This window comes from Crotalus tigris, unplaced genomic scaffold, assembly GCF_016545835.1.
Source record: "Crotalus tigris isolate CLP2741 ecotype Arizona unplaced genomic scaffold, ASM1654583v1 scf7180000024434.1680833, whole genome shotgun sequence".
NCBI lineage: Eukaryota > Metazoa > Chordata > Lepidosauria > Squamata > Viperidae > Crotalus > Crotalus tigris.
This window is the reverse complement of record NW_024100602.1, coordinates 451,565-474,093: the sequence shown is the minus strand read 5'-3', so window position 1 is coordinate 474,093 and position 22,529 is coordinate 451,565. Positions and strand designations below refer to the sequence as shown.

The window sequence follows — 22,529 nt, the reverse complement described above, 5'->3', positions numbered from 1 at the left end:
ATCCCATATTTGTTTTGGGATAAACTAAACAGCTGCGTTATGCAAACAAGAAAAGATTAACACAGAATTAACACTCTCTTTTTGCTGCTGGGACAAAAATGAATTGCAAAGAGGCCCCACAAATATGGGGCTTCTCTAGTAACTTCCATTCTCTGATCGTTTTAATGACCTGGTTTTGTTACTGAACTTTGATTTTACAAAGATTCTGGATTAGGAGAAGGCTCAACTCAGAGTAATGTGTACAAAAATCTCTTTTCCATTTTAGTGTCTGCAGGTGGAGATAGGTATTGCTTTTCCTAAGCGACTTGTCATATAGTCAGACCCAAAGTGACTAATATGGTTTTGCTCATTAAGATTCCTGATCTTAAATCATACAGAAGACCTGTATTCTGCCCCTATGTTTTACCACCATCTTATTCATATTCCCATAATTTCATGGTTCTGTTGGCCCTACTTTTATGCAAATTGGAATGATTGACCAACTTAGGATACTGCTGCTAGAATTAGAATAGTATCCCATTTTTCTTCAAGCATCCAATTTTTTATCCTCTACTACAGAGGTGTCAAACTGGTGGCCCACGGGCTGGATGCATCATGTACAGGCCACACCCACTCCAGCTCCATAAAGGCAAAAAACGTCGCGATACATCACGATACGTCCCATGACATGATCAAGTTTGACATCCATGCTCTATTAGGATTAACTGTGATACAGTTAGTTTAGTTTATTTATTTAGTTTTAACTGTTCAGTCATGTCTGACTCTTGGAGATTTTATAGCCAAGTGCTCTCCATGCTACCCTGTCAAGCACAGCTTCTTTCAGTTGATGGATGTTCATCTTTTTATCAGCTTTGGTGGTATCAAGCCAGTGAGTTCTTTGCTTGGCCTTTCTTCTTGATTCACTAACCATTGCTATCATAACTGACTTCTCCAATGAATTTGCATGCATGACTTGGCTAAAGTAAATCAGATGTAGTCTTGTGATTTTGGCTTTTAGTGATGTTTCTAGTTCAACAGTTTGTTTAAAGCCTCCTAAATTAGTGTGCAGTAATCCACTATCTGAATTTAGTGCTAAAGTTGCAAAGCCAGGTGCCATCTCTTCCTTCGGGCAGCAAAATGTCTTGAGATGGCCTTTTCCCAGATATCAGCAGAGTCTAGTAAAAATAAACTTAAAAGGCCACCGAATTACCTTTCTGTTCAGGGGTTGATGAAAGGACTGGGCAGGATAGGCTTAAAGCCAGCTGGATAGATACTCCTGTCTGTCAAGACACCCTCATTACTACCTCTCTGATCTTCTAGCTTATGGGACTTCAGTGCTCTTGATCTTTGGAAAATAAGAAAGATTAATGCATCAAATTCCTGTTACATGACTCCAACTGACTGGATTGGGCTGTGTTCCTATGCCCAGGTAATTTATACTCTGCACATTTAATTTCTGCTTTTCTCCCTATTCTATAATGCCTCCTGTCTTTTATGTAGAAAACATAAAGAGTTCAGTGTCTTATGACTTTTCAGATCCTCAACTTTGTAAAAAAATTCTTCCATGGATGTGGATTTGCAGAGCTAAAGCTTTGATCAAATTGTAGCTGAGGAACCAAGGCATTGGATCCCTTTACTATTTTTTTCTTGTTTTTGATTGCTTCCCAGTTATAGCTTCCCTCTGGCTTTGCAGAAGAAGCTGCTTTGGAGAGTAAATAACTGCTTTGCAAATTCACTGGGCCTGTGGTGCACCTGTGCCTGTCAGTGACAGGCTGGGGTTAGCCCAACCTTACAGCAGAGCAGTGTGGGAGACAGGAAGAATCCTGTATTTACTGCAGATCAGTACAGGTTCAACGTTTATCTGAAAATGCTTTGATACCTTCATCTAGGATCAGGCAACTGTTCCATTGCAGGTAGGGTAATAACATTTTGTTCTAATTAGTAGGCTGCTCACAACAAAATTCTTAATGGCCACACTATACAGGTCCTTTGTTTTGTAGAGCTAGGATTTCAGATCTATGGACAGGATTTATCCTTTGTTTTGATGTTCTGTTTACTGCAAGGCAGTCCTGGTGGGCTGTTCACCTAAATCAGTGGTTCTCAAATATTTTAATCTGTGAACCCCCTTACCCTCTTAAAAATGATTGAGAGCCCCAAAGACCTTTGGTTTGTGGGAGCTATATATATATTTGTACTGAATTAGAAATGCTAAAATATTAATTTGATTTCACGCACCTTTCCCCAGAAAATATTTTGAGGACTTCAGAGCTCCCCAGATCATACTTTGAAGAACACTGACTTAGATAAACAGTCCTAGGTCCAAAGAATTTTTGGTCCAGTCCCAGGTCTGTTTTGATTTGCCCTGTTATCTCAACAGCTCCATGTTCTTGTAGGAACTGACTATTTAAATCACAGGAAATGGTGTAGGAGTCTGAAGATGATTGTAAAGGAAACGGGTGAAATGCTTTAGTAAGGCAGGGAAAGAATACATTTAGAGAAGTATTGGGAGCCCAGATGATAAACTGAGGAAATTGTGGGATGATAAGAAATTGCCTTCTCTAGATTCTGAATGTGGCCTTCAGATTTGGGCAATTTCTGTGATACATGGAAAGGAATCATCGGCTGAAGCTCTTCCAACCAATCCATGGCAGCACCAGCTGTTGATGAAGCACATAACATAGAAGTGATGCTTCACCAGGACTCTTTAGGATGCCCACATTCTAATTCTACTGGCCTCACATCACTCTTGGCTTAATCTGCCTTATCTCTATGATGCATATGCAAACTCTGGTCTCTGAAGCTCCTAATTATGTTTTTGATTAAAACTCACCTCAGCTGTGAAGGAGTAAACTGCACCTGAGGATTTCTCAGTCTTGTGCTGTGCTGCAGCTTCAGCTACTAATACCTCCTTGCTGGCTGGTAGGTGAGCTGCACATATGCTTGCTGTCTTTACACCTCCATGGCCTGAATCCTTTTCCCTAGAAAAGGTTGGATTGGCCTAGGGCAGTGATAGCGAACCTTTTAGAGACCGAGTGCCCAAACTGCAACCCAAACCCCACTTATTTATCGCCGGGTGCCGGGTGGGCGTGGCCCACTGGGTGGGCATGGCTTTGGTCATGGCAGACTAGGTGGGTGTGGCCAAGGTGGGCATGGTCACCTCAGTGTTGCTCATGGGGAGGGACGCCTGTGGGGGCCAGGCAGGGTTGGGGGAGATCCAGGGGGTCTCTGGCAGGTGGGGCGGTGGGCAGGAGGCTCGTCCTGCAGGGAGAGGCGAGGCAACGTGAGGCAGGGCGGGGGTGCCATTGTCACAGGGCAAGGTGAGGCAGGGGCCAGGGCCGGGGCGGCTGCTGCCTGACACCATTGGCCCCTGCACAAACAGACCAGCAAGTGCATGGGTGCTGGGATGCATCCAGCCACGTGGGACCCCGGCGAGTTAGTGGGCGGCTGGTTGAAGAGGGATGGTTGCCATCTCTGGGGCATGGCTCACATGCCCACAGAGAGGGCTCTGAGTGCCGCCTCTGGCACGTGTGCCATAAGTTCGCCATCACTGGCCTAGGGCTTTGAGCAGCAGGAGGTCTTTGTCATGCTTTGGGAGTATGAACTGCTATGATGTCTTTCCTGCTTTGTTACATTTATAATGTTCTCCCTGTCTAGTGGAGCTGGCAGGAAGATATGAAATATGAATGGAAAACCTGTAGCAGGGATTCATAGAAGGGCTGCTGGCTGAACCTCCCTTCAGCTTTATCACTACCACACTCTCATGGGAATGTTAGGCATTTCTCCTTGATTCTTCCTGTCTCCTGAGGTCTGGATGCTTCAGAAGGATTAAAAGGAGATGCTGAGAAGCCACAGTGGTGTTTCAAGGGGACAGATTACCAGTTATGGAGGAACCAACAAGATGATGGACTCCCTTTCACCTGATGTATTCAGGCAGAGGTTAAAATGTTCTTTTTTGAGGAGAGTTTTGCTTTGGATTCATATCCTGAGCAAGATTAACTCCATAAAACCAACTGGATACTAGTGCAGCTCTTGAACTAGCAGTTTTACATGGATGAACTGCAATATTTACATAATTACTTGAGCTGTTACATTTTGGACTAACCACAGCTTTGGAATATCTTTAAGGGCAATCCCATGGGGAGCACGCTGTAATAGTCCAAATGGGAGAAGAGTAAAGCAGGAAATACCTTGAGAAAGTCATGCTGCTCCAGGAAAGATAACAATCGGCATACCAGTTGAGCTCTGCAAAGGCTTTCTCAACCACAGATACTACCTGCTCTTTTTTTTTTTTTTAATTGTGCCTACAATCAGTAAAATGCTTTCTATCCTGTGCTGCACCAATCCTTTTCTTCTGGACTAAAAAACCCTCTCAGATACCATTTCTTTTCGGTTCTTTGTATCTAAAGCTATTCATATTTCAGTTGTGAGCCATCGTATGCCAACTTATGCCAGACATTTATATATCACCTCTAGTTAATTTTTGCATGTGACAGAGTTCATAACTAGCACCTCACTTGTGATATAACACCTATAGTCTTGTTCTTCTAAGACATCTGAAGTTGTAATTTCTCTAATTTTATCCTCTGAAAATGCAAAGATGATAAATACAAATATTATTCCATTGCATGTCATTAATGTGGAGGTTTAAAAGTGAAAATCTACATGATTACTTGGAATCTACATGATTACTATATGATTACTTGGAAAATCTAAATGATTACTCATTATATTCAGTGAAGTAAGCCCCAAATTAGTATGGCATATACAGATCTGAAACTTCCCCCCCCACACAATTCCATCAAATTATGTGAGTTATAAATATGTACATGAAAATTCGTGAGCTACACTAGCTCCCAATTCAATTCAAGATTGTTTATATAAAAATTACATACAGGACTACTTTTTTCAATTATTTCTCCTTTTCCCACATTCTAATAGGGTAAGCATACCCTTCCTTTGTCCCTTGGACCAAAATCACCCAATGGGACCCAAAAGGCAATAATTTCTTTTGTGGTGTCTACTCCCTGGAATGACAGCCCTCACTCCCCTGTTATAGCATTGATCCCAATCGTGTTGGCTTTTAGGAAGGCATTAAGAATTAGGTTTTCCCCCTGGGTGCTAGGACCAGGATGTTAGGAGATCCCACCTTGTAAGGTGCATATATATTGAGAGTTCCCAATTTTCTATTTTTTTAAAAAAAAGATTTTAGCCCATCTTTTTTCACATTCAAATCAAGCAGCAAACATACCATTACTCCCTTGTCCTCTTATTTTTCTCTAAACATCTCTATGAGGTGAGTTGGGCTGAGATAAAATGACTGGCCAAAAGTCACCTGGGTGATTTTTCATGTCTAAGGGGTGGGGGTGGGGGTGGGGGTAGAACTCACGGTCTCCTGGTTTCTACATCAGCACCTTAACCACTACATCAAACTGGTTTTCAACTTTTGCAATTGTAGTTTTAATTGTAATTTAATTTTTTATTATTCTTATTGATGTATGTCACTCAGCTGCACTTATCTGAATTGGAATTAAATAGATAAATAAATCTCAAGAGACCGTATTAGGTTATGCCAGAAATTGGGTACCTAATATGCATAGAATAAGTGTGCATTGATCCTTTTGAGAAACTGATGTAGGCCTAGTGCACTACTTGTAGTAATTACAACTTCTATGTCAAGAGTGAAACTTCTATTATCTTCAACCATTGGCATTATGGTTGGAGCTAATGAAACTGATTTTGGTCAAGAGTATTTCTATAGTGCTAACAGCAGTTCCTTATCATTTTCCCTCCTATTATTTAGAGATAGGGTGAATAAAACATGTTGGACTTACACAGGTTCCAGAGGTTACCTATAAGGTTTATATTGTCAATTTAGACATTGATAGGAACAGGAATAGTTCCTGCACAGCAGGAACTGGAATAAACTGTCCTTGAGTAATGACTTGCTTGACAGCAGACCATTGAAATTGTGAAAGCAGTCTAAGTTTTCCCTACTTCTAACAAAACACTGCATTGTCTATCACTCACAAAGAGGGACAGCATATTACACTGAGCTCTGGTTTATTGAGTAAGCTCCCAATTACTTGGTTTGTACAGCATGCTATACCATAAATCATTATTTGGCAGTTCAATTGAATACCAGACTTTCTGAGTAAAGATGTCAGTTTTGTCAAAAATCGACAGATTCCCAGCTTTGAGGTGAAAAAGTACAAGGAAAAAACCACACCATGGAAAGTACAGGGAAAAGAAGCACTAGGGCTGGATTCCATATTGAGAGAGGATAATCACTTGTTCTAAGTGGCTTAAAAACAATATGAATGAAAGGGTTATAGCAGCTGTGTCAAGATGTGTGTCAGTACTTCCTGCTTGTTCAGGGACAAAGATGCCCCTGGAACCATTTGTGGAGGTATGAACATTATGACATTATCCTCAACCTGCCCCTGGCGCACCACAAAGGCAACTTCCTTCCATCTTTTCTTGCTTCTCATCAAAAATAACTTCTACCATTACATGTGATGCTTGTGGAACTTCATTTCATTGTAGGTAATGCTGCCACTCCAATCACTTAATTGATATTGTAGAGGGCATGCCTGCTCCCCTCTGGTCACTGGTCATTGCCCTCCGTGACCATTTCATCTGGGGCTGGTGGGCTGCCTGCCCTTCAAAAGGAACCCCCCACATAAAGCCTCACCTTGCTTCAGTTTATGAGGTATACTTTAGGACGGTCTTACTTGGACCCTTTAGCTATATAAATGTATCAGAGTTTTGGAATATAAATATATTATTCACCATAATTTCTTTGTGTTCCTAATAAATGATTCTTGTAATGTATTGATTTCCTGGCTATGTCTACAGAGTTCATCTGCATGTGATTTATTTTTACATTAATCTATCCAATTCTGCTACTTGAAAAAAATGATGCATAGTTTCACAGCTTTGAGAAAGTATCCTCTCTCAACAGATCGCATCTGTTTTAGACAAGAACTAATTATTCAGTGTGGCTAAATAGATTCCCACCAGACCAGCTTTCAAGGGCTTTTTTGGGGTGGGAAGTGGAGGGGATGCTGATGAATGATTATTCTTCTACTGATCTCATAGGCGCTCATTCTCAGTTTTGTTTTTTTTTATTGGAAGAATTGTGAGTTGTCTTTTATGTGAGAAGATCACATTATGGCAAGATCATCAGTATATTGCCTTGCATTTAGACGGCCCTACGGTGTCTTGAATTCTCCTTCAAAAGAACTAGGAAGACCTCTGTCTCAGAACAGATACTAGTCCAAATAGCCCAGCAGTCTGAACTTGATTCAGTCAGCTTGATCTGTTCAGATGCAACTCTACCCTCTCCCCCCAGTAGAGGCTTGGCCCAACTAGATGGTGAGAGAAAGTTAAAATGCACTGACTATACCAGGCGTAGGCAACCTTGGCTCTTTTATGACTCATGGACTTCAACTCCCAGAATTCCTGAGCACAGCTGGCTCAGGAATTCTGGGAGTTGAAGTCCATGAGTCATAAAAGAGCCAAGGTTGCCTACCCCTGGACTATACCATCTGTCTGCCCTGCCTGCTACCTGCAGAAAAAACAGTTTCCTCACACATTGAGGCCTCCAGCAGAGGATTACCCAGGATTGCATCAGTTACTTGAGCTCAAGAACTCATCCTTGGTGGGCTTGCTGCCAAAATTTTGCTCCAGAAAAAAAACACTGCCCCTCTCAGTGGTCTTAGGGCCAAGTGCATCCCACTTTCAATGCTTGTGTTTTGTTAAACCAACTTTTATTAAATGTTAAAGAAAAACACAAATTAACAAAGAACTAAGCAAAATAATAATAAAAGGAGGGGAGAAATCCCTTTGTATTATTGTAGTCTTATGCTACAATAGCACGAAGCCAAAAACACCAGCCTGAAGATGACGAATGGGACTTCGTTGAAATGTCGCCAAGACACTTCCAATTTTACGTGGGAGAAAACCCGAATAACCAAAGACCTACATACATACATACATACATATATACATACACATACATACATATACATACATACATACATACATACATACATACATATATAGGACCTGGCCTGGTTGTTTGTGGAACAGCCTCTCCCTGAGGTGACTGCCCATTCCACCAGGTTAGATGGAATGAGCACACTACAGAGCCTTTCCCTTAAATTTTGCTATTTGGTATGATGTTAACGAGATGACTTTTACATGGCCACTCCTACCCTTTGGAACAGCCTCATCCTTGAGATTCAGAGAAGTCACCTTATTAGCTTCCAGAGGGCTGTGAAGACCCATCTCTTGGTCCAGGATCGAAACTAGAGTAGTAGTTAACCTAGCAAATATAAAGGTGTGTAGAGCTTATGGAATATTGCAGTGCTGTGATAGAGAAATATGATTTGGTTTGTTTTATTCTGCTTTTACTGATTATTATTGTGAGCTGCATAAGATAATTGTGTATACGATGGACAGATATATAAGTTTCTAAATAAATAGGAAAACACATCTTGGGCCATGAAAAAAAAAGAGAAGTAGACTGATGACTAAGCTTCATTTCATTTCAGGTTATAGCCTAATCGAGGAAGTCAAGATGACAGTCATGGTGGCTTCTCCAACTTAAAAAACAGGTTAGTTGCTGGTAAAACATACTTTATCCAATACTTAAACCTGAATGATAGTGCTGACCTGGTGTGTATTTCAGATAATTGTTTGAGAGAAGAGAGTAGAGTTCAACTCTGTCAGATTTGTCTTCTGAGTTATTCTATAGTATAATAGGCTGAAAATGAAAAGTTTGAAGGTGAATGACCATAAGCTATAGAAATTCCATCTTGCTGATGAGATGTTTCATTTGGCACATTGCCAATGCTGTGTTTGGATGGGGAGGGTACCATTGAGATTGTAATACAGTCCTAGATACTATGCAACCCTTAACCATAATGAATAGGCTCCCTTTTTTTCTCCCTCTAGTGAAGTTTCACTATAACAAGTGAGGGGTTAGGAAGTAGATATCTGGGGGATAGTGTTTTTACAAGTCATTTATTTCTCCTCCTGGAGGAAAAAAAATCTCAGAAATAGAATGACAGAAAACAAATTTCTGCTTCAAGAAAGGAGTTGCAGACCATGGTGGATGTATTACTGGGGATCTCTTATTCATGGATCCCAAGGCAGAAATGTTGCTATAGAAACCACAGCATATCCCTTTCTGCCAGCTGGAGAAGACTTGTGGTTAACAACATGCATGGAATGACAGACATGTGGCACAGTAATAGATGCGTTCAGGTGGTCTATGAGATAGTTACAGAAAGAGAAAAGGGGGAACCAAGTAGCATTGGCATAACATGTTGATTAAACCAGGATATCCAAAGTAGCCCAATTATTTCAGTTTCTAGAGCACATGGAAGCACATACCAGCCAATCACATTTTACAATGTCTAAACAAATAGCAATGCTCATTGCCCTTATTCTTTTTCTTTACACAGTTCCAATGATTGCTGCATTCTTGGTTAACCTTGGGTTATGTAAGATACCTTCTCTACATTCTATGAGAGTAGCTGCAATGAAATATGTTTTGTAGTAGCAACTATAAACCAAATGGTGTAGCTTGAGCCCATTAGGAAGTAGGCATAATTATGTGCTATAAGACACCGTTGGTTGTAGATTTCTTTTTTCACATAGGGCCACTAATTTGTTAAGCATATTTCCTTCCCAATTCTGGGAGTTGAAGTCCACAAGTCATAAGAGGGCCAAGTTTGAAGACGCCTGATCTAAAGAAAAACAGAAAAATCCAAGCCTTAGTGACATGTGCAGTAAAGTCTCTATTTGCCTTGCCTACTCTTGTTTTCCCTTCCTCTTCCTGACAAATGTTGATGGTAGCCTTAGGCATAAAAAGTTCTAAAGCCTTTCTTTGGCACCAGTCACTTGCTAGACAAGATGGAAGCAGAATTCCTAATGAGATGTACATCTAGCTTATATATTAATAATGTGATGCCCTACCACAATTAATCAAACAACTATGAGATTTTAGAACTTTCAAGAGCATCCTATCCTTTTCATAACAGAGGTCACAATAATTTAAACAGTTCAGTGACTGAGAGAGAACAAAATGAATTGCTTAGCTAGACAGAAAATGAAAATAGGCAGAAAGAAGCATGTAAAGCAGGGGTATCAAACTGCCGGCCTGTGGACTGGATGCATCATGCCAAAATTGTGCCCACCCCATTGCCGGCAATGGGAAAAAAAATCACAATACATCACGACATGTCATGAGACATCGCGAGTTTGACACTTGTGATGTAAAGCTTATGATACTAAACAATTGCAGGGGAAAAGTATGAGGTTGAATGCAGATTTTCATTTCTTGAGAACTTCAGTTTTCATATTCAAAGTGGAAAAAAGTAACTCCTTTTCATGTGAAAATAAGATCTAGAAAACAACAGATAATGAGAATTCCAAAGCCATATGAAGATTACAATGAAGTTTAAGGAAAAGAGTCTACACTATCATACATAACTATTATTACAATCCACTATCTATAGAATAATTATGCAAACCAAGCAAAGGCATTAAAAACACTACATTTGATTAATTAATATAGACTGTGGAATTAATCACATGCTATGGAATGTGAGTCTCTTTACTGTTTCTATGTAAACTTAAGAAACCATATCTTAGATTTACATTAGCACAGCAAATTAATCAATCTTACTTTTTTTTAAACCATTTCTTCTTTGGCACTGAGTGCAGCTATGTGACAGCTGGTATTGGACTTTCACCAGATCAAAAAAGAATTCTGGAAGTGGGAGCAGTCTCAGAACTTTCCAGAGAAACACTGCAATCCAAAGCCTTAGAAATAAGGGTGAAGAGACCTGCCAAGCAGCTTGCTTGCTTGTGAGCTCCTGCAAGACAAGCAGGAAATAAACGTCAGCTGAGTTCTTTTCCTTGCTCTGGCAGCTCCACCTCTCACAGTCCCTCCCCTGAGTTCGAGCTGGATCTTGTCCCTCCAACATGGGGATGCAGGGAAGGGAGGGTGCAGCTCCCACTTAAAGCTGTTGATCCCCTCCCCCTATGATGCCACTAACTGAGCCAGCCTGTGCAAGGAAGCTGAATTATCAGCTGAGGAATCAGCTTGGGAAATGGGTCGTCAACGCTAGATGAGATGCTTGCCTCCAGTTCCTGTTTTTCAAATAGCAAGTTTCAGGACCAAGGATAGCACCACACACTCTGCGTCTATTTCCCACCGCAGGCGCCACCTCAACGCAGCAGACTAAATTCCGCCCCCGCTGGCAGCAGCTTCGAGATTTGAGCGCTTCCTCTGACTATAACACCAGGGACAGCGCCTTTTCTGGGAAAGCAGTCTTCTTCCTCACCAAATTGCTATCATCACAGCTTCAGTCTCCCGTGTGGAGGAACAGCATTGAGCCACGTTGGTGAAACATGGCAACTGAGGTGAGCAACGCCGGCAAGGTAGAACACACATGTACTGGAACTATGGTTCTGCCGAATCATTGGAGCTGCAGTTAGCTTTTCCTGGTTTGTGCTTGTTCTCTCTGATGCTGCAGGAAGCTTTAAATCAATCACCCTAATGTTAGCTGTTATTGGTTGTTGTAGCTCCATGTTCCTTGGTTTGCTGTGCTAAGGGTCACTTGCATTTCCTGAGTTACTGATTTTTTGCAGCAATTGTATAGGTTAAATAAAGAAAGGAAGTAAAAAAACAACCCCTGATGGTCTCTGAGGGTTAAGAATACCATCACTCACTACAAAGTTAATTGCCTGATTTCCAAGCCCCCCTCCCTTGGAACCAAAGCAGGCAATTGTTAAGAGAACCAGGTGGCCCTTTGCTCAGCTGTGAATCAATGGATTTCCCTGAACACATGGGAGACACACATAGACAGAAAATCAGAAGCCCAGGGGAGCACTCCTCAGTTGGACTGTGCTAGCAGCCCGGTCAATAGCCATGCTTGTGGGTTGATATTATTGTTGTGTAATGAATCTGAAGGGAACAAGGTTGGGTAAGGTTGCTTTATGTCTGATGCTTTGGATCTGGTCTCAGTTATACCTTTTGTAAATAGGAAAGAAAGAGATACATGAGCTATGATTTTCTAGAATAAATGGAAGCTCCATTATTCAGATTAATCAATTATGGACTAGGAGGCAGGTCCATAATATGATTTTTGTTGTTGTTGTTAAAATAAGATTAAAATGCTATAGGAGAAGAAGGGAAAGAGATTTTTGAAGTGTTTTCTCTAATGGTGCTATATTCTGGTTTCAAAACTCTTTTCAAGTCAGCCCCTATCAAGAACCCCATCCTTCAATGATTTTTTCACAACCATTACTGCTCTTGCTCCATATTTCCCATGTTCCCATTTCAACCAATAAAATCCTGTTTGTCAATAAAAGATGCATCCCTGAACAGGAGAATTAATCTGAGTCAGAGCAGAAATAGCTAAAAGCTTGTTTGTTGCTAAGGGAAGGGCAACAGTTCCTGAGGGCATAGGAGGGCAGGTGGCAAGAAGCACAAAGGACTTGTTAAAGACTCAGTGAGATATCCTTAGACCATGAAATAAAGAAAGCACAAAAGTACACAAATTCTCTCTCACTACCATCACCCCATTTACAAAATAATAGGTAGTTTTTATAGTTATCTAATTTCAATTTTCTTCCACTCCTAAAGTAATTAATTTCAGTCTTCAATTTCTGATCTTGGAAGTTTTCCATTTAAGCACAGAATAAGATAAACATCAGGTCCAATTTCTGTTGAGAGAAATCAGGGTTGCTTTCAAATTTAGTATATCTGTTAGTTGTTGTTGTTATTATTGTTTTATCATAGAGAATAAATACAAAGCAGTAAAACAAACAAAATGAAACAAAGTGATCAATTAAGTTTAATATTTAACATTTAATATATAGGATAAGCACACTGACTGGGTGCTGAAAGGAAAGAAAAAGCAGTAAATTCTCCCCCCCTTTTACACACACACACACACATAAGAAGAAAAAGCAGTCAACAGGTTGAGCTAAACATTACACTAATCTTCAAATCCCTCTGTTAACCATCTGTTATTATATTTAGGGTGTAGAAAGTCTACAAACGGTTTGCAGTCTGCCTAGTCCAGGCATGTCAAACTCGCAATGTCATGTGATGTTGCGTGATGTATCACAACTTTTTCCCCATTGCTGGCAATGGGGTGGGTGCAGTCTCGGTATGATGCATCTGGCCCGTGGGCCAGCAGTTTGACATGCCTGGTCTAGTCCATTATCCCTAATCAAAGCAGTTAATTTCACCATCTCTGCTAGTTCAATCAATTTCAAAATCCAAGTCTCCATTCACCACGATTCAAACTTTCTGGAGTGTATAGATGGGCTTCAGGCCCTGTATAAAGCCCAATCTAAAATCCATGTTTTCCATTACTTTACACACAGAGGCCCAGTTCAAGTTGTCAAAAGCTTTTTCTGCATCCGGAAAGACTAATGCAACCTGTTTGTCGCTACGTTGTAAATATTCAATTGTATTCAAAATTATTTTTACATTATCTTTTAGTTGTCTTTTAGATAAGAAACCACACTGGTCTTCAGGTATATAATCCTGTAAAACTTTTTAAAATCTTTCAAATAAAAGAGATTATTAAGGAGAGAAATTGGCATGTAGTTCTTCACAGAAATTAAATCCAGTCCATCTTTGGGTATTAAAGAAATGTAGGCATTCTTCCAAAAGTCTGGTACAAGGTTTCCCTATAAGATAGAATTCATTAAGTCCTTCATCAGAAGTAGTTGATCTTCAAAAAATTTATAGAATCTGCGTGATAAGCTATCTAGTCCCAGAGCTTTGCCTGTTTTAACTCTTTTAATTGCTTCTATTATTTCAAAAATTGTTATTGGACTATTCAAAATTTGTTTGTAGTTCTCTGATATTTAGGAAGATTTTTATTTGTTATATACTCCTCCATAGTAACTAAAGAGATTTCTTGTTCTTTATATAAATTGGTATAATAATTCCCAAAATTTTTTTGAATGTTTTTGTTATCCATATAAGTCTTATTTCCCTCATGAAGCTTGGTTATCAACTTCTTTTCTATCTTCTTTTCTTTGTTTGTATGCCAACCATCTGCCTGGTTTATTTGCATATTCAAAAAAGTGCTGTTTTGTATATTTTTTATTTTCAATGTCTGAAACAGTCAACAAAGAAATTTGTTGTTGCAATAATTTTAGTTGATTAAGTATGTTAGGATGTTCTAGTGCAGGGGTTCTCAACCTTGGCAACTTTAAGACTTGTGGACTTTAACTCCCAGCAAAGCTGGCTGAGGAATTCTGGGGGTTGAAATCCACAAGTCTTAAAGTTGCCAAGGTTGAGAACCCCTGTTCTAGTGCATTCTGGAGTACGGCCAGAAAGTTTTTGGAAAAAAAATAGCTTTAGTTGCTTTATGAAGCAGACTTTTTGCAATCCAAATCGTATCAGTTCTAGAAAAGGATTTGTGTCTCTCCGAAAAGAATGTAAAATATTTTGTTAGTCCACATTTACACCTCCAAACATCAATCAAACCTAAAGTATGGGTCAGCTTGAAAACAGTTTGAGGCAGTTTCCCTTGTGTTTCTTTAATTCCTTTATCACCTGATCTATCCAATTGTGGGGTGACTACCCCATTGTAATCTCCAATTACACACCAATACTGAAAAGAATAGAACAGTAAGTGTTCAGACAGATGTTTAAAAAACTTGGCTTTTTCTTGATGTGGGGTGTATAATCCCACCACAATAGATTTTATTCCCTGTAATTCAATTTGCACAATTACATACCTGCCTTGATCATCAGCAAACAATAAATGTGGATGTAGTTGGGGTTTTATATACAACATTACCCCATTTTTTTCCCTTTGAGTTACCAGAAATAAATTCCAGGCTCAAGATGTTATTTGTTAAATACTTTTTATCAGTCTCTTTAATACAAGTTTCTTGCAAATGTGTTATATCATAGTTCACTTTTTTTCAAATAATGAAATAACTTTTTTCTCTTTTGTCAAAATCTTGCAATCCATCTATTATGAAGAGGAAGTTCCAGGGATTCCAGCTGAGGCTCCCATCTCCACAGCCTGTCTTTGATAAGCGTCAAACCTCTTTTTATGTTTTTCTTTCTGATCTTTATCTTTTGAAAAATAGTGTAGTTCCAATTCATGTTTTTCCAAAAAATCTTGTGCTTTAAGGACTAAGTTTAGTCTATACCATTGATTTCTAAAGGTAAAGATAACCCCTTCCAGCTTATCCCAGTGAAAGAGAATATTATTTTGTTTCAGGAGATCTGTCAGGAAAAAAATATTCTTTGCGTTTCCTTAATATTGGAATTGGAATTTCTCTGAATAGAAATCTCTTTTCCAAAAATGTTAAATCTCTGGTGGTAATGTTTCTGAATTACTTGTTCTTTAATATATTTTCTTATAAAATGGATCATAACATCTCTTGGCAGTTTTCTTCTGGCTGCATATGTTGAATTTATCCTGTAAATCTTGTCTATTTCTTTAGAGAAGTCTACTTTCCCATCATTAAACCATTTAGTCATTTCTGTTTCAGTTACATCTCTTAAGTTGCGAACAGTTTTCTAAATACTTAGGAAGTTTTATTGAACTGGATGATCTCATATTTAAACTAATAAAACTTGTTGGACCTTTAAGAACATAAAAATAGCTTCCCTGGCCCATTTTTGTTTAACATTATGATGTCATAACCTGTTATTTCATTTTGAACCACTTCGACTCCTAGGGCCAAGCAACATACAATGTGAGAAATAGACTTAAAGGCAGAACTGAGTCTTCAACACTAATATTTCTTAAACTGCCCACTATGAATTGATTAAATAGCCATAATGTCATGATAATGCTAATGGATTTTATATAAATTTATATTAAATTCAATGCATCCTATTTTCAAATCATATTGCATCTGCTCCAAGTTTGATATAATCCACAACCTTAGCCAATTCAATGCTTTTAATGCAACCACAGGCTAAGAAATTGAGTCTTATAAGAGCTCCTACAATGCAGAGGTTTCCTTCTATGGATGATGGGAAGTTTAAAAGGAAATAACCCTTATTAATTTAGGCTTGTCCTGTTTAATCCTGATTGTATTTCAACAAGTTGTATTCACTTGAAGGCTATTTATGTGTACAAATATAGAGACAAAAACATATGTTTATTTTTTAATGTGAAGTATCCAGTAACATATCATCTTTGGTAACATAATGCTTGAACATCTTCATTCAACTTGTTAATTTAAATTATTTTCTGTTTTGTGACCTTAATTAACAAAAGGCCCCCTTCCCACTTAATAATCATATATTAGTCTAAGTGTAGATAGCTAAGCATATTTCAGTGTGTTATGAGAAAATGATCTTTACATTGGACTCAAATATAAATAACTGAGATTGAAATCCAGTTGTATCGCCATTTAGCCATGATGCTTACTGGGTGATTTGAGGAAAGCGTATTATTTCAGCTTCACATGCTGAAAGGCATTATAATGAAAACCAAATTCTGATGATCCCAATCAGAACTGAAATTGGACCACTCTGTGTGTGTGCTATTTGAATGGGAAAAAAACCTAGAATTAAGAAATAGTGGGATATTGGTTTTCTGTATTACAGCCTCATAAAAGATGCTTTAATGCTTTGGGAGGATGTAGCATGGAAACATATAATTAATCTGTTAGACTATTTTCAGTATACTTTGACTAATTAAGAAGACATTTATCTAAATAATTAGGTAATAAAATAATAATTTTCTTTTAAAATGTGTGAATTCAATTTTTAACTGAAGTATATAGTACAATTAGAAGCACCTGCAGATAATAGCCCGAAAAGCTTATACAAAAAGAACACCACTTTGAAGATGGTGCCAAATGACTCATGAAACATCATGTAAAAACAATTTCAGCATTCTATCCATATCCCATTAGCATGCATTTTAATGCAGATATTAGTGCTAGTTAGAGATTGTCCCAGTTCCAATTGTTCCTATTTACAGTATGTGCAATGATCAGTAACTACATACATACATATTTGAATGGTCATCTATCTGAATGGTGCTGATGGTGTGAATCTCCATGGAAGCAGAAATCATTGAGTCTACTTATGGTAGTTAGGCCATTAATATTTTTTCTTAAACAATCCTGATAATTAAGTAGCTTTTCAGTGGCTTCAAGAACAACTGATCATTCTTAAATGGTTAATTAAACAATTGAAATGTATAAGATTAAATGCTCTAAGACCCTTACTCTTTTGTGATGCTGAGTGCATTGAGTTGTTCCCTTACTATGTTATAGAACAGCATGTATGCCCTAAGACAGCAAACAAAGCAACCTATCAGTATGTAAATTATCTTGGCGAGGACTTTAGTATGCAATGTGATTAAGGAAAAATTATGTGTTGTCTCTGAATGAAAATGAAGAAAAGAACAAAGTGAAGCATAGAGCACTCCAGGAATGAAAAAAGTCCATGCATTTGATCTGCAAGTATCAGGATACGGTGTGAGCCCCCCACCAGTACTACTGTATAGTAAGATTTTCCCACATTGTAACCTCCCGGTTTTAATTTTCTTCAGGTCCACAATCTCCAAGAACTGCGGAGGAGCGCTTCATTGGCTACCAAGGTTTTTATACAGCGAGACTACAGTGATGGGACCATCTGTCAATTCCAGACCAAATTCCCCCCTGAACTGGACAGTCGGGTAAAATCTGATATTTCCTATGGTTCTCCTGGCTTACAGACTATAGCAAACTTTTATATCAAACCAATGAGTAGACTGGAGCTCAGATTAAGCTATGATGTCCCATTAACATTCTATGATTGTTTCAATGACTTTCTTACTTTATTTATTTAAAGAACTTAGATGCTGCCTATCTCACCTAGGCAGCTCACCCCGTTAAAACACATTATATTCTTCCCACCAAGGGACCATAATCTCCTATAAAATTAACACCTGAGACAACAGTTTTGCTGTTAGCTGGTAACAGAGTACAAAAGGGTGGGGTTGAGTACCTGAAGAGTTGTGAATAAATCTGACACTTTGAAGGTTTTTTCCTAACCTGTTAACTGTAGCAATCACACATTAAATACACAGTAGAAGAGTGATTTCTTTAAAAAAATATATGAATGTTCGCACATAAATGGATATTTCTTACAACATAAATTATTTTGATTTATCAATGTCTCTGTTCTGCCTTTTGGCATTTGCATAAAGGAGAACATCACTAGCCATTAAATGACATGCTGCATATCACTGTTATGTCATTTCTTCTCTTTTCCCCTTCCAAAGATTGAGCGGCAACTTTTTGAGGAAACAGTGAAGACACTGAACAACTTCTATGCGGAGGCTGAGAAAATTGGGGGCAGCTCTTATCTGGAGGGATGTCTGGCCTGTGCCACAGCCTATTTCATCTTCCTTTGCATGGAGACCCACTATGAGAAGGTTTGGAGAACATTTACAATAATTAATATCACAATGGTTTATTATGCTGTATTAATGGCTCCCAAAGTAGGGAGTTGAAACAATATCAAGTTAGCTATTTTAATTTTACAAGTTATTGAAATAAATAATGTGCAGTGGCCAAGCAATTTGCCCTTGTTTGCACTGCATAACATGCAATCTTTTTCTAATTATATAACTCAGGGTTCTTTACAAAAGAGTCCTAGGATTTAATCCCTGGGCATATTTTTAAAAGGTAAGTTTTATTGCTTTTCAATTAAGAGGAAAAAAGAGCCAAACACAAGGATAAAATGGAGTTATGTACATAACAAGTGCTCTAAAAAAGGGAAAGAAATACAAAAATGAAAATGAATGTCATTATAACAATACACAATTTCAATTTTATATATACTTGGCTAATTCAAATATGTATATATATATATATGTATATGTATTCTGGTGAGAGAGAAGTTCCCTAAGGATAGGCTCCAGTTCGAGTCCAAAAGCTTGGAAGACTAAACTTCTGGTCCTGGTGACTGATCCAGATTGGATCCTGCAAATATGTATATATCTCTAATACATTTATACAGCTGGATTTTTTAAACTACTGTATTCTGTATAAATGAGTCCCATTATATGGTCATACTTGTCTATATAAAATCTACATCTATGGGCAATCAACTCATAAGGGGCAAGTGCAATCAGATCTTCAATCCATTGAATAAATGGATCCATACATTTAGTTTTCCAGTGCTGCAAGCTCAATCTTTTATCCATGAGCACAGAGAATCCATTTATATTATCCAGATGTTAAATTCCATATACTAGGTTGTTGTTAGTTGTGAAGTCAATTCTGACCCATCGCGACCCCATGGACAATGTTCCTCCAGGCCTTCGTGTCCTCTACCATCTTCTGGAGTCCATTTAAGTTCACGCCTACTGCTTCAGTGACTCCATCCAGCCCCCTCATTCTCTGTTGTCCCATTCTTCTATTGCCCTCAATCTTTCCCAGCATTAGACTCTTCTTCAATGAGTCCTTCCTTCTCATTAGGTGGCCAAAGTACTTGAGTTTCAACTTCAGGATCTGGCCTTCTAAAGAGCAGTTGGGGTTGATCTCTCTAAGACTGACTGGTTTGATCGCCTTGCAGTCCAGGGGACTCATAGGAATCTTCTCCAGCACCATAGTTCAAAGGCTCACCATAGTTCTTTTGCACTCAGCCTTTCTTATGGATATACTAGGTCTATGGTGGTGAACCTATGGCACGCATGCCAGAGGTGGCACTCAGAGCCCTCTCTGTGAGCACAGGCACTGCCTCTGCCAGCAGCTTGCCAGGTCCATTAGGCTGCCACCGCTGCCTGGAGTGGCAGCCCCACCCAGCACAGAAACAGCCAGCTAGCAAGCTCAAGTGGAGTGGTAGAGCACGCCCACACCCAGCATGCCAAAGGCCACCCCGAACAGGGAAAGCCAGATCTCCATTGGCGCCATAGTCCCCCAGTACCAGCTAGGATTGCGTGCCTCCCCCACATCTATGCTGGGCCTCCTGCCCACCGCCCCACCTGCCAGAGATCCCCTGGATCTCCCCCAACCCTGCCTGGCCCCCACAGGCGTCCCCCCATGAGTAACATCAAGGTGGCCATGTCCACCCCAGCCACATCCACCTAGTCTGCCATGACAACTGCAGCCATGCCCACCCAGTGGACCACACCCCCATGCCCCCCCTAAGGGCACCACAATGCTGATGTGGCCCTGGCACTTTGCGATAAATAAGTGGGTTTTGGGTTGTGGTTTGGGCACTCGGTCTCTAAAAGGTTCGCCATCACTGTACTAGGTAGATAGTTCAAAAGAATATTATCCTCTGAAAATTGTAGCTTTTGTCACACAGGTTCCCCCCCCAAAGTTGACTTAGTGCTACCATCCAATTATTTTACTGATGGATGTCTACATTAGTATAAAATAAACTTTATACAATCCTGCCACAGACAAAATGCTGGCGAAGAAGGTTACCCTTATCTATCATGTACAGGGTATGTTAAGGAGAATAGGTGTGGATTCCCTGGACTTTGGTTGACTTACATCCCACAAATGTCACTAGACAATAGGGAAACTGCTGCCAGTCTATCTTTGCAAGGTGGCTGGAGAGAGAGGTGAGTTTTAGTAGTGATGGATCTGTCCTATCTCACTCTGGCTTTGTGTTTTGCACAGATCTGGATGGCAGCACTTTAAGTCAGCCTTGGGAAAAAACCTGTGTGACGAAACTTACAATTTTCAGAGGATAATATTGGCACAGGTTTTAGTGCTATTTTGGACACATTTTAATAGGATTCCAAAACGGTATTATTGTTCAGAAGGAAGATGACTATCATCTGACAAGGCATGGAAAGAACTGCACTATGAAGCAGAAGAGAGAGGGTAGGAGGGAGGGTTGGGTGGGTGGGTGAACCGAGGAAAGTCCCTAAAATCATGAATGTGAACATAAAATATGATGGATAAATAAGTGCAAGGATGATTGTTTTGTTCGTTCTTATAATAGTGCACGATTTCTACGAGAACTTGGAACTTTTCTTAATATACCTTCTTCTCAAATTTGTACAATGTATTATCTGGGAACATGAAACAGGTACTCATTTGGTTCTGATTGGCTCACTAATTATTTCTTCAGGTTCTGAAGAAGATCTCCAAGTATATCCAGGAGCAGAATGAGAAAATCTATGCTCCACGAGGGCTTCTGCTGACTGACCCAGTGGAACGGGGCATGAGAGTTGTATCCTTCTTGGTTGAAGTCAGGGATGAAATTAGAATAGGTTATCATCTAAAACTAGGTAGCTAGCTCTGATTTATGCTGCAGACACTCATTATAACCTATGTTATTATTTTTCTATCTCTACTGAGATTTGGGTTCATGTGGATATTATATATTTATTTTTCAATCTTTGTAAATGATAATAATAGTGATTCCCAAAGGGTTTCACATTCACAATAGGATACAAGAGAAGACTTCATGAGCACAACAATGTGGGGTTTAGTGGTCTATGAATAATGCGGGAGTCTTGGGTTCAAGTCTACCTTTAACAATGGATGCCGAATAAAACATACAGTGTACATTTTACACAATGCACAGTTATCATCTAATTTACCATGAAGTGAAATGAAGCGTTAAGTAAATTCTGCATCTTTCAGAGACACATCTTTTTGTGTTTGCTATTGTTACCCCAACTTGGCTCATTTCTCCCATGCAAAATACATTTAAATTGTTAAGTTAAGCCATTTTCATTTGAAATTAAGTTAAAATTAAGGTTAGCATACTGTGTGCATGCAGCTGCTAAGGTTTCAAGTATGTTACATAAATCCAGAAATTAGTTCTTAGGAAGTGGACAGACTATTGTAGTGCTGTAGCTCTTCCTGGTTATTTGCACTACAGAAGAGCAGGGCAAAGGAAGATGGACTCCACATTGACTGAAGACTTAACTATGCACTGGCTTGCCAGCTTGGGATTTGGCTGTGATGTGTATGTGAAGAGACACTAACCAGTAGCTTGGCTTGGGAACAGAAAAAAAGTAAGGTGATCTGCTCCTCTCCCTCCCTCCCTGGCTCCCTGTGTGTCTGTGTCTGTGTCTGTGAAAGAGCAAAAGGTGGTCTGAGGAAAGAGAGCACAGTTGCATGAATGACATAGATTGGGGGGGGGGGAATGGCTGCAGCCATGCTCATTGTAGAGTTGACAGTCTCCATACCTGCTTAGCCAACAACAAGGTGACCCACTGAGTTCCAGTGGAGAAAATGTATTTGAGAGAGGACCTCCTTAGCTGAATATGGGGTGGAGCAGGATTTTCATGCATTTGTTTGGTATCCTTATCTTCTTGCTTTCAGATTGAAATTTCTATCTATGAAGATCGTTGCAGCAGTTCCAGCTCAGGCAGCAGCAGCAGCAGCAGTGCTGGGGGAGGTGGGGGAGCAGGGGGCCGGTGACTGGCACAAAGTCCCGGCAGGGACTTGTACTGCCGGGACGATGGAGTCTCTGAGATTCGCAGGCTGCGCTATCAGAGCACCCGCTTCTGAGCTCCTTCGGGGGGGGGGTGTCAAGATGCCAGCAAGGAGTATCACGACACCCCTGGGAT

At 39.6% G+C, this 22,529-nt stretch overlaps 2 protein-coding genes across 7 annotated transcripts in view; one reads left to right on the top strand and one right to left on the bottom strand.

Annotated features, from left to right (window-relative positions):
• Positions 1-22,529, bottom strand: part of LOC120302567 (cartilage acidic protein 1-like) — a 90,558-nt gene that overhangs the window by 17,225 nt on the left and 50,804 nt on the right. The gene's annotated exons all lie outside the window — the stretch shown is intronic.
• On the top strand, positions 1,789-22,397 carry GOLGA7B (golgin A7 family member B). 2 transcript variants are annotated; one of them, XM_039331167.1, is made up of 7 exons: positions 1,789-1,892; positions 8,535-8,597; positions 11,213-11,415; positions 17,553-17,678; positions 18,267-18,419; positions 21,077-21,178; positions 22,282-22,397. In XM_039331167.1, the coding sequence occupies exons 3-7, from the start codon at positions 11,404-11,406 to the stop codon at positions 22,378-22,380; spliced, it is 492 nt and encodes a 163-aa protein (XP_039187101.1). In that variant the 5' UTR covers positions 1,789-1,892; positions 8,535-8,597; positions 11,213-11,403; the 3' UTR covers positions 22,381-22,397. The 2 variants fall into 2 exon arrangements, with proteins under 2 accessions (XP_039187101.1, XP_039187103.1); XM_039331169.1 differs by lacking the exons at positions 1,789-1,892; positions 8,535-8,597 and having other exon boundaries at positions 10,969-11,415.